General features: G+C 56.6%; 1 protein-coding gene across 1 annotated transcript; it reads right to left on the bottom strand.

The window, feature by feature from the left end:
- Positions 1-1,263: 1,263 nt before the first annotated feature.
- GPR179 (G protein-coupled receptor 179) lies at positions 1,264-16,309 on the bottom strand (the record flags this gene model as incomplete). The annotated part of the gene is made up of 11 exons (XM_082859847.1): positions 1,264-6,351; positions 7,825-7,971; positions 8,756-8,861; positions 9,510-9,648; positions 9,819-10,057; positions 10,346-10,455; positions 10,842-10,910; positions 11,710-11,945; positions 12,385-12,472; positions 14,070-14,178; positions 15,516-16,309. 11 exons carry the CDS (start codon positions 16,307-16,309, stop codon positions 1,264-1,266), a joined length of 7,125 nt encoding a protein of 2,374 aa, XP_082715973.1.

The following is a 16,309-nucleotide window of genomic DNA, read 5'->3' as shown; positions in this document are numbered from 1 at the left end:
ACGTTTTTCTCCTTCCTCATTCCCCTCTGGTAGTATCACTTAATTCCAGCACTCTGTTATCTAGGACCACTTAAGTAAGGGTAGCCTGAATTGACTTGAGAGAATTGAACCGAGCTAAGAACGAGAGAGAGCTCCCTAAGAAAGGAGGCTTTGTATTTACACGATGCCCTTTCCCTGGCCCTCAGGCCTCTAACGTGCCTCATAGCACTACTCTTTCTGAGGGCAGTTAAAGTGCTGGCTGTAAACAGGACCTCCTTTCTTTCTCGGGCTTCTCGGGAAAGAGACTGATGTGGGCCTCCTGTTACTGAGCAAGTGATTTGGAGTGGTTCTTGCATTGGAACCAGAAATTCCCCCTGGCTCCAGTTGCATTTGACAACAGAGAGGGGTCCCTTTGATGACAGCACTGAAAGGCTAGGAGAATGAGGCAGTGGGGTGAACTCTGCAGATTGGCAAAAGATGGGGCAGGAAGGAGGGAAGGCCATCTGAAAAGGCTTGTAAGAGTCATACTTCTTAAACTGGGCTTCAACTGGAGCAATTGCCTTTCCCTTTATGCTCTCCGTCTCTGATGTTGCTTTAGATGCCAGATGTTGACGTAAGTGTGCTTGATTCTCTGTACTTCAGCAGTCAAGCAGGGCAGGTACGAGAGAATAAAGCAGAACCTGGAGATCCAAAGTCAAAATGACAGGATCTTTGAGGCATTTCAGGCACCTCTTTTGAGCCATTTAAGTTTTCCCCCTGATTTATCTTTGAACTTGAATAAGTGGCTTCTAAGCTTCCTATGGTGACCTTCCTCAGCCCCTATGTTGCCAATGCCTTGCGTGGTTTAGTTTCTTCCCAAAAAATGTCCTTTGTAGACTTCACAGAAGAATGGGTCTCCTTTTGAGAAAATGTGGGCTGGGCACAGCTGACTTGCCTTTATCGCTAACATTGGCTTTACAAGTGAGTGTCCTGTCACAGACAGCTTGTGTTGAGTATTCTAGCTGGATGGGAGGATTCATTAGAAGTGGAAGGTCCGGCCCTTGTTCTCTGGAGCAGGAAGAAGAGTTGGAAGTAAAGAGGGGATGGGATTAACTTTTGCGGTCCGAGCAAAACCCTTTTTGTACAATTTGTCTTGGAATGAGTTGACTTCTGTCCACCTTGGAGAGAGAAAGTGGCCAAGTGTGTTTGATTCCATTTTTTGGAAACACCTAGGACTTGGAAAGGACTTTGGCTTCGAAAAGATAGCCACCCAATGTTTCACCTCACCTGATGGAGTTGTTCCTCCTAGTCCCAAGGATAGACAGCTGGAGGGGTGAGTTCTTCGTGTTGAGCTTTAGAAGCTACTTCTCCTTGGTCTTCGGTTAAGGAGGAAGACTCCTGAGCCTTAGCTTCCTGGAGAGTTGGCTCTGGGACTAAGCTGGTCCTCGGCCCAAGTTCTGAAGGTACTTGGAGTTCTCTGACACCTTCCGGAGTAAAAGTACTGGCTGGCTTGCTCACTTTGGGGCAGGGGCTTTTGCCTTCTGGAAGGAAGCCACCCAGAGGTCTGTGGACTAAAAGGCATGGTGGGTTCTCAGGGGCTGTGGGGCAGAGTTTTTCTGTCTGAGTTTCTGTTAAAGCCAGGAGGCCAGATTCGTCAGATGGGGCTCCAGTTACCTCCCAAAGACATATATCGATGTCTGCCATGGTCCCCTTTATTTTATTTCCTTCTGGATCTGTGACTTCCCATTGACACAGCTCTGCCATCCTGCTCCCCATACTGCTTGCTCTGTGGGGACCGACTTTGGGTTCATCCGTGTCTGGCGCATCTGGCTCGGGGGAGAGCCCTTCTGACCTTGTGCCTTCCCCAGGACAGACCGTCTCTCGCTCTCTGTTGACTTTTACTTCTTCTGAAAAGTGTTCTTCAGTCCCTCCAGATCCTGCCTTTTGCAGGAACATCTCTCCTTGCCCTTGAGATTCTCTGTCCAACTCTTGTTCCAGTCCCCCTTTCTCTGCTGCTCCTTGACTCACCTCCCAAGGGCAGATTTCTGTTTTCTTATCAGAGGGAGACTCTTCTGCTTCCCATGGACACACTTCTGCTACTCTGGCCCCCATGCTGCCTGCTGCCTCGGAACTTTCTTTGCTTCTGTCAGAAGCTTGTGGGGCTGGTTGTGGAGACAGACCCCCACAGTCTTGACTCTCCTGGGGACACACAGCCTCCTGTTTCCCATCTGCACTCTCTGAGTTTGCCTGAACGGCCACAACTTTGTGCTCTGGTTTTTCTGGGGCTTTCTCCTCCTCTTGAGGCTCCCCTTCTCCATCCTGTCTTGACACCCCTTCCTCAGGGATTCTTTCAGTCACCTCGCAGGGACAGGTCTCAGCTTTGGCGCCGCTGTCAGGTTTGGGAGCATCCATGGCAGGCGCATCCCACGGGCAGAGCTCAGCAAGCCTGCCCCCGACGCCGAGCAGTGTCTGAGCACCGGCTTTCGGTTGGTCAGGGCAGTGACTGTCTGGGTGGGAGAAAGAGCCCGCCGGGGCCACGCTCTCCTGTAGACAGATAGGTCGTAGCTCGTTGCTTGCTTTCTCCCCATGTTCAGCAGTGACTTCTGCTTGTTTTGGGAAGGAGCCCATCTTTGGGTCTTGTGTCAGGTCCCCTTTCTGTGCTGTTTCATCACTCACTTCCAAGGAGTGCCCCTCTGCCACTCTGCTACTCCCGCTGCTGGACGAGTCTGAGACCTCGGCCTGAGCAGAGGGTGTCCTCAAGTCCTTCTCCCAAGGACACATAGCTTCCTGTTCTTGACTCAGTTTTGTCTCCCATTTTGATATGTCTTCTCCCAGGGAGGTGAGTCTCCCCTCTTCTAGAGTTTTCTCCCTCTGCCCCATGGAATCAGTCCCCATCTCTTGTTCCGATTCCTTCCCGGGGGCTCCTTCATCCACCTCCCAGGGACAGATCTTGGCTTTTTCACTGGTAGGCGCTCCCTCTGCTTCCCAGGGACACACCTCAGCTGGCCTGCACCCCACACGGTCCACCTGGAGCCCAGCTTTTGGTCTGTCGGTGCCCAGAGTATCTGAATGCCGAGAGGAGCCCCCCAGATCCAAGCTCTCCCAGGGGCAGGCCACCTCCCGCTCCCAGGCCTGCCTCTCTGGCTTCTTTGGAGCAGTAACAGCTATCTCTTCAGGTCCAGAATCTGCAGAAGCCCTTCCTGTATCATTTGGAAATTGCCTAATGGCCTCAATTCCCAAAGCCCTTTTCTCCCCTGCTCCAGCACTCACCTCCCAGGGACAGATCTCTGCCTTCTCAGCAGGCAGGATTTCCTCCGCGTCCCAGGGACAGATCTCAGCAGTTTTGCTTCCCGTACTGCCTGACATCTGGAAAGTGGCTTTGGGTCTATCTGTGTCTCGAGGACCAGGTTGCGGGGAGAAGCTTCCAGGGTCCACCCTCTCCCAGGGACAGACTGCTTCCGGCTTTTGCATCTGTCCCTCAGGCTTTTCCCAAGTTGTGCTATCTTTGATTCCTGATGTTCCAGGCATCTTCTTGTCCTTTTGAGATTCTCCTTTTGGTGCCTGTCCCGACATCCAGTCCTCTGTCGTTCTTTCATTCACCTCCCAGGGACAGATTTCTGCCTTGGCAGGTGTTGCTTCCTTTGCCTCTGACCTGAGATCTTCCCGTGGACATACCTGCACTGCTCTGCTTCCTCCCTTGCTGAGGAGTTGGCCATCAGCTTTGGATGAGGAGTTTTCTAGATGTGGGCTGGAGTGCCCAGGGGTTGTGCTCTCCCAGGGACACACGGACTCCTGCTGTTGACTGCATTTCTGCACTGCTTTCCCAGTTTGTTCCCACGTCTCTCCAAAGCTCCCTTTTCTGGAGGTTTTTCCCTTTTCCTGGAGAGGTTCTCCACCTGTCCTCTGACTCATCATTTCCTTCCCTACTACCTCATCACCCAGCTCCCAGGGACAAATCTCTGCTTTCCCGATAGCAGGAGCATCTCCTGCCTCCCATGGACACGCCTCAGTGACGCTACTGCCCAGACTCCCCGAGCACCCGGAGGTTCCCGGGGCCTGAGTAGAGACTGCTGAGGGGCCCCGGAAATCTGTCCTTTCCCACTGACAAAGAGATTCCAACCCTTCACCCAGTTTCTGTTCTTCCAAGAAGATTGCTTTCTTGGGAGTTTTCTGCTTTGCCTGGGGGAGCTTCTTTACTCCCTCCTGGGACGGTTTCTCATTCTCTCCTCCTTCACTTGCCTCCCAGGGACAGAGCCCTGCCTTGGTGATGTCAGATGTACAAGCTCCTGGGCCAGCGGCTTCCCACGGTCGTGTCTCTACCTGTCTAGGCTCCACACTGCCCAGTGTCTCAGACCTGCCCTTGGTTCTGTCAGAGTCCTGAGGGGCTGACCGAGGGGACAGACCCCCAGGATCGGCACTCTCCCAGGGACATACTGCCTCTTGTCCCCTGACCAGTCTCTCTGGCTTTTTCTGAGCAATGGCAACCACATCTTTGGGTTCTGATTTTTCTGAGGCTTTCCCCCTCTCATCTTGGGAGGCCTCTAGATCTTGCCTCAGTGCCGCCTCCTCGGGGACTCCACTCACCTCCCAGGGGCAGATTTCGGCCTTGTTGCTACTGTCAGGCTGACACGTTCCTGACTCGGTGACTTCCCAGGGGCATACATCTATCACCCTCTGGTCAGCACTGCCCAGGGGCCGGAGGCCAGCTTTGGGCAGTTCCCGCCACCCCCCAGGGGCTTCTTTTGCTTGCTTAACATTTTTGTCCCTAACGGTGCCCTGCCTGACTTGCCTCAGTGTGGCAGGCCCTGTTTTACCTGCTCTCGCAACCTGCCCCTCCCCTAGACCCTGGGATGGCCTCCTGCCTCTGTCTGCTTGTTCCCTGCTGCCCTCCTGGTGACAGACTTGGAGCATTCTGCTTGTGTGAGCGTTCTGTTGGTTCTGGAGGGACTCCTCGTCATCACGGGGGGCAAGCGCGGCCTGCTTACTCACCGCCTTGGGGCGGCCTGACCTGGGAGATCTGGGACATGCCCCCACACCCTCTCCCAAAGCTCGGCCCTTCTCTTCCTTCTCAGGACATCCTTCCCCGCTCTCCTTCTCTCTGTATGTGCTCCGAGAACGGGTCAGAGCTTTGATAGCCAGTCCCAGACTACGCATGGAACCCTGCTGAACAGGGGTCTTGAGGCTGTGGGATTTAGATTTAGAGAAGACCTTGGGCCTGTCCTCATCCTCATCAGCTTCCCCCTGGAGACACCCGTCCTCCGTGTCCATCCCATTCTCCCCAGCCCCCCTCTTGTCTACTGCTATAGAGAGGGCCCTCCAGAGCCTGGCCCGACCTGGGGCGGGAGAGTGGTTGCCTCGCTCTGGCCCCGAGGGGCCTTCCTGAGCCACGTTTTCTTTCTTTGATGGCAGTTCTGCATTCTCCCAGGGGCAGATGTAGGTGAGCAGGCTGGGGCTTTGTGGGGGTACTGGGATGGGTGCCAGGGCAGGGGCGGGAGCTGGCAGCAGAGCCAGAGATAAGGTGGAGGTGGGAGACAGCATCCCTGGCTCCCCCAGGCCCACCCCGGACGTGGCCATGATGGGTGTGGAGACCTGGTGCTGGACGGGCGGGTGAGGCAGCCTTCTCGCGGCCTCCTCGCGCAGCTTTCTGGAGGCGTGGGAGCTGTCCACGCTGCTCCTCTTGGCCGGGGAAGGTGGGGCCGACAGGGTAGTCGCTCGGGCTCGCTCCAGCCTCCAGGCCGAGGGCCTCCGCGCCGGGCTGGCCAGGGCGGCCTCTGCCTTCCTTTTCTCCTCGCGCTCCCTCGCCCGCTGGTAGGTCTCCTCCAGGTAGGCCTGGCTGGCCTCGAGCAGGGCCTTTTCCCTGGAGTCAGCCACGACGCTCAGCGACTTGTGCAGCGAGGCGGGCCGGGCACCGGGCAGCCGCTCTCCCACCGTCAGATTGTGGGCGCTGGCCGACCTGAAGCTCAGCGCGGGCAGCCCTGCCGCCGACTCGCGGCTCTCGGATTGCGGGCCCTTCCTGGCCAGCTTCCTCCTCAGCAGCGAGTCGAGCAGAGGCGGGTACTGCTCCCCGCGGGGAGCGCGGTCCTGCTCGCAGGTGCTACGGGACTTGCGCAGACCCGGCGGCGCGGCGGGCTCCCGGAGGCTGGCGCTGGGCAGCCTGGCGCTGAGCAGCCGGCGGCGGGAGGAGCCCCCGGACAGGCTGCCGCGGGCCGGGGAGCCCGAGTCCCGGGAGTGCTGGCGGGTCAGGGCCTCGGGGAACTCGGCCAGGTACTTCATGAAGGAGCGGCCCAGGGCCTGGCGCCAGCTGCCTTGCTTTTTGCGCAGGTGCGGGTTGTTAGCGGCCATTTCCTTGGTCTTGTGGACCTCGAGCTGGGCGTAGAGCTTCTTCAGCTCGTCCTGGGGTGGGGGGGGGGGGGCCGGGGGTGCAGAGCTGGCGGTGAGGGCCAAGCTCTCCATCCCCTGGCGGCGCTGCTCTGCCTCTCAGCCCTTGCTCAGACCATTTTCTCTGGGGGAATCTCTCTCCCACCAAGCTGTGTCTCTTCCCAGCTTTTAAAACTCAGAATTCACCTCTCCGTCCTGCAGGGCCAACAACCTAGTTTCCGAGCCCGACCCACTTAGCTCCGAGGCCTCAGCGCACCACTGACTTCTCTGGGCACTGTGGTCTGGTGGGAAGTCTCCAGCTTGGGAGACGGGAAACCTGGGTTTGAGGCTGCTGACCCGTCATGTGCCTCAGGCTATTTTCTTGCCTTCTCTGAGCCTCTGCTTCAATAAAGTAAGGAGAACTGGCTGCCTAGTGTTCACTTCCTTAAGAGGCTTATATGAGATTGGTGGTGGGACCAGTGGGCGTGAAAACTGCCGTATTCAGGTGTAAGTGACGGAATGGGGCTTTGAAAGTCTTTTGTACTTTGGATCTCTCCCCGCAGCCAGCATAGGGGAGGTACATGGGCTGCTGCTCCCCATACTGGAGGGTCAAGGATGGTGTCTCTGTGGCAGTGTGCCTCCACTCTTTGGCCTGCCTGCTGGATTGGGGTCTCAGTTCAGCCTATCCCCAGGGGGCAGGCGGCAGGGCAGGCAGAGCTCAGAGGATGAGGAGGATACGGGGGAAAGAGAGGCAAAGGCAGTTGAGACAAGGAAGGAATTGGGGGATGTAAACAAGTCAGGTGTGGAGGGGGCCCCAGGGGAGGTGGAGGGATGGACAAAATGGCTTCCTGGGACTGTTCCCACATGCAGGTTCTATAAGATAATGGGCTTTACTGCCAGGTCTCTTTATTTCCTACTCTCTGAGCCTCTCATTAGGGTTTCTGTGACTATAATGATATTCTTAAGCAGAAAAATAAGGTAAGGATGCTCTCCTGATGTAAGACTCAGGAAGAACTTCCTTTCTCTAACACTGCTGGGGCCAGGGAAAGGGGATCCTGGTGTGGAAATGCCTGGTAGCCACTCACTGCCTGAATTACCCAGCCCCAATGGCCCTAGGGTCACTAACTACCTGGTATGTTGGGGACTGAGGGGCTTCTTAGGCTGCCCCTCATGGTGGCCCTGCTGAGTGGGAGTGGAGGACACAGGAGACACAGGGGATTTGAGCTCCACTCATGGTTCTGCCTCTACCTTGCCAAGTGGGCCTCAGGAATCTGGGTTCTGGGGTTTTGCAGGGTGGGGGTGGTCTATCCACTGTGTGGCCTCCTTTGAGTAGAGTCAGGGGAAGCAGCTTAGGGCAGTGGTGGAGAAGAGAGGGAGCCGGGTCTTAGAGGAAAAGCTATGGGGAGGAGAGGGGACCTGCAGTGGCACACAGCCCGGGTGGCAGGGCAGCTGTGCCCCCTGCCCAGTCCCTAAGTAGCATCAAGAGGAGGTGGGGAGGGCAGCACCTACCCGAATGTCTCCAGGGTCCAGGCTGTGCTCGCTCCAGGCTGAGGCGATGCTGCTGTTCAGGTAGGAGCCTGAGCGCTGCAGGTCCAGCTCGTCCTCGTACACCTCATCCAAGATCTCCTCTCGGGGAGGAGCCCCTGGCTTCCGGAACTGGCCATGGTGGTGGGCGTGATCGGGAAAAAGACTCACCTTGGCTCCCTGCTCCGTGGCATATGTATTTACTCCATAAATCTTCACCCCCTCTCTGATTCTGGGGGTCCAAGGAGTATTGTTCCCTCTCCTTCCTGATTTTCTCTAGCTCAGAGACCAGGGGTCTCAATGCCCTGCCCCCACAATTCCTAGCCATGTCCTTCGGCTACCCCCCCCCCCCACCTATCTTTCTGTAACTGCTTCTGAGTTGATTTTCAGAGTCTCCCAACCTTCCAGTTGTATTACAAGGACTGCCTTCAGCTCTAGCTCTTTTTTTTAAACTCCAAGTGTTTTTTTATTATTATTTTTAAATTATTGATTTATTTATTGGCTGTGTTGGGTCTTCATTGCTGCGTGTGGGCTTTCTCTAGTTGCGGAGAGCGGGTGCTACTCTCCGTTGCGGTGCGTGGGCTTCTCAGAGCGCAGTCTCAGTAGTTGTGGCACATGGGCTTAGTTGCTCCGCAGCATGTGGGATCCTCCGGGACCAGGGCTCAAACCCGTGTCCCCTGCATTGGCAAGTGGGTTCTTAACCACTGTGCCACCAGGGAAGTCCCAGCTCTAGCTGGAGACGGAGATTCCTTCTGTGACTCCTAAGTGGGCTCCTTGCTTAGGGCCCAAATCCCTCAGGGCCCAGGGTGTCATTCTCACCCTGGCCTGGAGAGGGTGCTATGGGCATAGCAGCTCCACAGTGCCCCTGGCAAAGGGGCTGTGTCTCCCTCACATTGAGACCAGGGGAAGACCTCACCTTAGGGATGAAGATCAGAGCCAGTGTGGCGGTGACTGTGCTGTGGGTGTGAAAGAAGAAGAGGAGGAGCGTCCAGTCTGGGTGCAGGGAGGGAACCAGTACAAACCTGAGGGTGAGGTGGGAAGGAGATGGTTAGCTACAGGTGGGAGTGGCCTCTTTCCTCTCACCTGTTTCAGTGGCTGTCCTCCCCAGCCCCCACCCTGATCTCCTGGAGGTGCTCCGTGCAGTGAGGAGGGCACTCCTCCTTCTTCCTGCCCTCCCACCTCAGGGCTCACATTAATCTCCACCTCTGAGAAGCCCTCCCAGACTACTCCAGCTTGCCTTCTCCGGCTGCTTATAGCACTTAACTCTGTTATGGACCACCCTGTGGGTTGATTCTACCTTCACCACAGGGCCAGATCCTTGTGGACACTCATAGCAGGCCCACTGCAAGGACAGTTGGGGTGTGAGGGGGAAGAAGGCAGTGAGAATGGAGCCTGTATGTGGAGGAGAGTCGGGGTGGGGGGAGGCGTGTGGAATGGGAGAGGAGTTAGGAGTGGAGCACGCTTCCTCTTCTCAGGTGTTGGGTGAGACATGGGTTACAGGAAGGGTATCTGTGGGGTAGGGAGAGGGCTACAGGTGGGGGCCTCCTCCTCCTTGCTGAGGCGTCGTAGGTGTTGCAAGGAGGGCTGTGGGATGGGGGTACCCTCCCCTGGGAGAGGTGAGGAGTGTTCTTAGGGTGGGAGCCGTGGTGGGTAGGAGGGCCTGCCCTCACCTGGCTGCGTGGAAGGCAGCAGAAAGCAGCAGCTCGTTGTGCAGGGCGATGCCCATGTACCGCGGCTCATGCAAGGCTGAGGGAACAGCCCGGGTGGCGTAGCAGAGGAAGCTGCCCCAGCACAGGAGCAGCATCTCAGCTGCGGGGAAATAGGGAGAGCCGGGTACCACCTCAGCAGCCATGCACCCCTTTCTCTGTAGGCCGTGCTGGGGGGACCCCGGTCCAGGGGTCCAGGTACAAGGCAGGAGGACCCCTGGAGGTACAGGGAGGGGGACCAGAGTGAGGCTGGGCTCAGTGGAAGCAGCTCACCCACAACCATGATGTAGTCCCAGCGGTCGTGGTGGCAGAGGTAGAAGTGGCGGCCTGTGTGGGTGTGGCCTCGCGCCACCAGGGACGCGTGCTGACTGCCTTGCTCCAGGATCCTCGCTGTCCATACAGCCAGGAAGCCCAGCACCAGCAGCAGAAGCAGCCCCAGACGCTGCAGCAGCCGCCCACTGCTCAGGTGAGGGCCCCGCTGGGCCGTTCGAGACAGAAACAGCTGGAGCACTCTACAAGGGTCAGAGTGTGGCTGGTGGATGCAGGGAGGGGAGATGCCCCTGGCCATTGCTTCCCTCCCCGCCGCACATCCCTGTCCTCTCATCCCTTCCATGGTTCACCGCCTCCTCTTACCCCCAAAAACGTTACATGGAGGGGAGGGCCATAGTGATGGGAGCAGGCCTTGGGGGCACAGAGGAGTAGAGCTGGTAGGGGTCTGGCTGTGAAGAACTTCATTCCATGAATGAGCTGGGGTAGCCTGGAGTGAGCAGCATGAGAGCAAGCTCTGCCCCAGACCCTACCTATAAAGCTTGAGTATAATAGTGCCGTAGACAGTGGCAAAACCCAGCAGCCGGACCCAGCGGAGGGCGATGCAGCGAAATACACTGGGCTTGAAGTACAGGATGAAGACCTGGTGGGGAAGGGGCAAAAACAGTTGCTCTCCACTGCACTTCCACTGGGTGCCAGGCCTATGCTAAACACATTGCTGATCCTCCTAACCGCCTTTTCCTAGAGGCATTATCACCTCCATTCTGCAAAGGAGTAGCTTTGTTATCAGAGAGGTTAGGTAACTTGTCCTAAGTCACACAGCAGGTCATAGAGCTCCTTTTAAGCCTGGCTGTTTGGTTCCAGAGCTCACTAGACCAGCCTGTCATTTGTGGGTATGAGTTGGAGGATTTTGAGGTCTCTGAATCCCCCCAACAGGGCAGAGAGGAAGGATTCTGGGGCTTGGAGGGTACCAGGTTGGGACTATGGGGGATCCTGGGAGGTGCGGTCAGCCTCTGGCCACAGACTCACAGGGAAGTAGAGCAGCAGAGATCCAAAAAGGATGGTTTCCAGCAGTACCACTCCAGATGCCCGGATCCTCTGTGAACCCAGGAAAGAGAGAGGTATGTAAGCAGGGCAGCAAGAGGACAGAGCCTGGAGGATGGTACAGGAGGGTCTCAGGCCTGTTTGAGGAGTCACCCCATGGCCCTGAAGCTAAAGCTTCACCCTGTAACATTAGCTCTGCCCTCTCCATCCACAGCCACTCTCACCATAGGCTCTTAGCTCCACTGGCACTAAGCCTGGCTAAGGCAAAGGTTTCATATAGCTCCTGCCACCGCAGGCCCATGCCCCTCCCAGTCCCAGCCTGGGCCTTGCTGCAGACCTGGGCTAGAATCAGAGGTTGCTGGAGGTAGAAGGGATCTCAGGCTTTCCTCCAAGCTTTGGGTCAGACTGCCTCCTTGTCTGGAAACTCGCTTCTCTGTCAATTGACCGTCAACTTTGGCTCAAATGTCATGTTCTCCAGAAAGTCTTCCCACGCCATCTCAGGCAGGGTGACTGGGTCCCCTCTCTGAGCTGCCACAGCAACTGACACCTCTATCCTGGCCCCTGTTTTGCTGTGCTGTCATTTTATTTACATGTCTGAGGGGGCAGATCACTTCCCCTAGTGCCTACACAGTGTTTTGAATCAAGCCCAATGCCTTCATTGAGCAGGTGAGGAAACAGGTCTAAGATGGTGAGGTCACTCGCCTCATGTCACATAGTGAGTTAGATTAAGAATCAGGGCCAGAACCCATTTCTCTCAAGTTCTGGTCTTAGGTAGTCTGTGGTCTCCGGTTGATGCTAGAGACTCAGGATGGGTAGGACACGTGTGAGAAGAGAGATGTGGGGCCTTCCTTGCCTTGGTCTGGCGGCAGCGATAGGAGACCAGCATGCTCAGGAAGACGGCCAGCATGCAGCACGTCTGAGAGGCCAGCACCACTGCCCGCAGCGCGGGGGCTTCCTCCACCAGGCACGGCGTGGCATCCAGGCAGCTGGAGCAGCCCTCAGCACATGGTTGGCACCGCAGCAGCCTCCCGGAGCTGCCTTGAGGGGACCCGAATTGCCCGGTAGGCTGGGCAGCCCTCTCCTCTGAGCCTATAAAGAACAGGATGTGTGCAGGGAGAGGGGCATGGCTGGGACAACCTGAGACCCCAGCCTTCTCTCCCAATGGTCCCCACAGCTCTCTCCCTGCCCTCTTACGGTCTGTGGCCCCTGGGGTAGCGTCGGGATGGGTAGGAATGAAGAAGTGGGTACTTTCAGGGGAAGGCAGGGTTACAGGAAGAGGCGATGCCAGGCTAGGACTCACTGCGAGGTCAGCTTGCATCAGACTGGCATGTTATAAGCTCATTCTCGGAAGGAACAGACACCCCCAAATTGGACCCTGCCTGCCTCTCCTGCTTCTCTCGACATTCTTCCCTTGCTCCATGAGTTTTCTCCCAGTGTCTCACCCCAACCTGCCTTTCTTCCCCAGATGCCCCCCTCCAATCAGCCCAGCCTGTAAAACACCTTCCTGGCATTCCGCATAGTTACATACCCCCGGAGCTGCTTGTCCCATAGAAGCCGGGTCGGCAGCGGCAGAGGTAGTGGCCAAGGACAAAGCCCTGACTCTCCAGGGGGACACACTGTGGGGATGACAAACACACTCGGTATTTATATGAGGCTTTCCCTCCTGGGAAGAGATGGAGGGTGCCTCTACCTTCCTATCCACGGCCCCTGGGTCTACACCGGGGAGCCCCACCAGAAAGCCACCCCAGCCCTTGGGAAGCCTTCCATCCCTGGAAACCCTACTCTGCCCCCACCATTGCCTCTCTTCTCAGAGACCTCCAAGCAAAGAGTATGGAGACGGATCACCCTTTTATTCAGACTGGCCCTGACAGGAGCTTCACAGGTCCCATTTCCCAGTGCCCAGCTGATGCTAGAGCAAGGTGCTGGGGAGGTGGGAGCAGGGAGACATCTGAGCTCAACCACACCTGTGTGCCTACATCCTGCTTCAAGGGTCCCCATCAGCCGCCCTCTTTGGCACACAGGTGGGTTGAAAAGGCCCCCATGGAGGAGCAGCTTCCTCCATCAGGGCCATCTGGCTTCGGCGCAGGACTGCTCTGCCCAGCCCTAATGCCAGGCTAATGCCAGGCTGGTGGGGTGCCAAGGCCAGCTCTTTATTCCACCTCCACCCATTGATGTTTGCCCAGCAGGGGACAGAGCAGACCTCAGAGCCAGGCAGGGAAGATGAGCCCTTGGATGAGGTCAGACCTACTGTAGGGAGTGGCTGGGAACAGACAGCAGTGGGGCAAAGGAAGGAAGATTACATATCCAGCCCCTAGAAGGTGCTTCTGAAATCGTGGCCCAGCTTCCCCTCTTACTCAGACCACTGGAAAACGTTCTGTTCCTGCCATAGACAAATGCATACCCAGAGACACGAATGTGGCTGTGTTTAAAAGTGCACTGGACAATGGGAGCCCTTATCCATCCCTGGACTGATAGCTCCAAACACATGAGCCCTGAAGAGCAACAGATGCCCAAACCCACCACACCTCCCAGCAGGCTGCAGGGCTCCCCTTGGCTTTGGTTCAGCTCAGGAACAAGCATGCAGTCAGTGTAACTGTGGAGAGGATTAGTTCACTGACCTGCCAGTTTCCCAGTACTGGGCTTGCAGGATTATCAACCATTGCTTTCCATTATCCAGATTCTCCTGCATCCACGGCTTTGATTTTGCCAGCATCTCACCTGGGTTCCATCACCTTTACCAGTCCCGGAGCTCTTCAAGTTCCTTCTCTGGTTAGTCTCCTCCTACACCCCAACCAGCAATTCTACTTATTTCAACAAACACCCAACAGAGCATCCTTTGTGTGTCAGAAGGAGCCCAGAGCTCTGTTGACATGGAGAATGTGATTCAGGAGAAGGAAAGGGGACAATTAATAGAGGCTCAGGAGGCGGTCCTGGGAAGGGATCCTGGAGCACCTAGTACCAGAAGGGAGAGCAGACAGAGAAGCACACTGAGGATGCAAAGGAATGAAGGTGGCTGTCTCGGGTGGGGGATGGGGCTAGGCTGTATGTGTCCTCACTCTTAAAAAGCCTGGTATCTCATCTCTATCTATCTTATCAGTAGGGACTTCCTTGAAGCCGGAGAGGGTGGTGTGCCTTTGTCAGCTGCTCCTGATGGCAGTGATGGGAAAGGGGAGGGAGGCAGGACACCAGAACCCCCACCCTCTGTATCCTTACCTGGGTGCTGTTGAGATCACACAGGTGTGTGTTAGAGTACCAGCCTGGGCCGCTGGCACACTGATTGATGTCCACACTCTGAAGATCTACGTCCATCTGCACCTGCCCCCTAAGGCAGTGAATTGGCAGTTAGGGGTACAGTGAAGGATGCCAAGGTGGACGTGTGTCCTTCGACCCCAGACTATGAGGCAATGCAAGCTCTACAAACTTTAGCACAGTGGCTGCAGTGTGCCAGGAGAGAGGGCACACACGCACGCCATTTCTCCAGTGCTATTAACCCTCGCTGTCTCTGCAGCAACAATCCTCCTCCCCCTAGGTTTTTCCCTGCCCCCACCCCGCCATCCCTCAGGTTTTCAACATCCTAGCATTTCTTGATTTCTATCAATGGGAAAGGGAGGTGGTGAGACATACAGAAGCTGCGGCTCTGATGATCTTTCTGAAAGGGATATTCACACTTCCCCACTGCATGTATACACACACACACACACACACACACACACACACACACACACACGTGCACGCGCGCAAAGCTCAAAGTGCAGCTATTAACCACCCCCTCACTCTGCCCAAACCAGGTCTGAATTGATCACAGCAAAGGAGATATGGAATAGAGGGGCCCAGAGTCAGAGCTGCCTGGCCCAAGGGCTCTCAACCCCTGCTCTGGGCTGAATGGGGAGAGAGCTGGCAAGGAGCCAGGCTGCCTGTGGCCAGGAGAGGAACTCTGCCAGGGACAATGAATGGGGACACAGAGCTGGGAAAACAACGTTGATTGTTGAATGCCTTGCGGTACACTATCCATCTGCTCCCTCCTTCCCATCATGGCTCCCAATCACCTCTTTACTCCAGCTGAGGGAGGCAGTCAGTTATTTGAGGAGTATCATAGGCTATTGGGGTCAGGACTTGATATAAGAATACAGCCATTGGGAGTGACCCTGGGGATCTGGCCAACTCCTGGGCAGAAAGGGCAGTGGTGCCAAGCCTCCCTGCAAGTGTTCTCCTTCCTTTGCAGAAGCCGCCTTCTACAGCTGTAGATTGCTAGGGAGCAGCGCATTTCACTCCCGAAGCGCCCATCTGAGTCCTCTGAGAAGCCAGTGCATGGACTGTCACTGTCTCCCGCACCAAGCCTTCTCCTGCCTTGTACCCACTACTCAGACCTGGAGGCCAGGACCTATGCCCAGCTATGTCCACACATCTGTACACACACACGTGTATGCCTACTTGTAAATGGAGTGATTTATATGTAGTACATACACACACCTGTATATGTTAACACACAGTTACAGATTTCCAGGGTCAACTGCAGATATACACAGCTGAATGCAAGTACACACATCTGTGTCCCCCACACATGTGCATACCAAATGGCCTATGCACAGCTGGCTGGACTTGGGCCCCCCCACCCCACAAATCCACAACAGCGTCAAACCCTGCACAAAAACCACTTACCTGATCTCCGGGCTGAGGTCTGGCTTGAGTCCATAGAAGGCCGCTGAGAGTGTGATAAGCCAGCCCGGACGGAGCCGGCCCTCCTGGCATTCCAGGAAGGGAGGAGACAGCCTCACGTGCTGCAAGTCCCCCACATATCCATCCCCCTGTGGCCACTTGGGGCTGCCAAGGCTCCCTAGGTCGTTGGTCAGCACCCGCTTCTGCAGGTCAGGGGTGTCTAGGGCCCCGGTTGGGCTCTCCTTCTGCACCCTGCTCCCGGACAAATCCTGAAGGATGGTCTTCTCCCCCATCCGGGTGGCCTGCAGGGCCAGCTGCAGGTGGCTGGCCCCCAGTGGAGGGTTAAAGGTCAGCAAAGCCCGGTATGCCCTTGGGTCCCCCTCGGCCACGCTGCGGACCAGTGCCTGGTACCACTCCACATCCTCCTCCACACTGGACTCCCGGATGTCGTTGGCTTGTAGCAGCATGTTGAGGAAATTGGCAGCCTGCGTAATGGTGCCCGCTGCCCTCCATAGGATTGGGGGGAGCCCTGGTCTGGCTCCTGCCCCATGGGCTTCGTAGCGCTGACTGCAATTAGCCCCCGATAGCTGTTGGGCATCTCCAGAGTAGAGAAAAGCTAGGGCTGCCTCAGCCCCCTCCGGGGGCACCCACATGGGTACAGATCCTGGCTTGACTTGGGAGGACAGCGCGGGAAGAGAGCGGAGGAGCCTTGGACCCCCCAGAGCCCAGCCACAGAGGAAAGAGCAACTCAGCAGCCCCCACACAGGAGGAGGCATGACCACTGCCCTGGTGCCCAT

Source organism: Leucopleurus acutus, assembly GCF_964270905.1.
Source record: "Leucopleurus acutus genome assembly, chromosome: 19".
Classification (NCBI taxonomy): domain Eukaryota; kingdom Metazoa; phylum Chordata; class Mammalia; order Artiodactyla; family Delphinidae; genus Leucopleurus; species Leucopleurus acutus.
The sequence above is the reverse complement of the archived record's forward strand: the minus strand, read 5'-3'. Positions and strand labels throughout refer to the sequence as shown.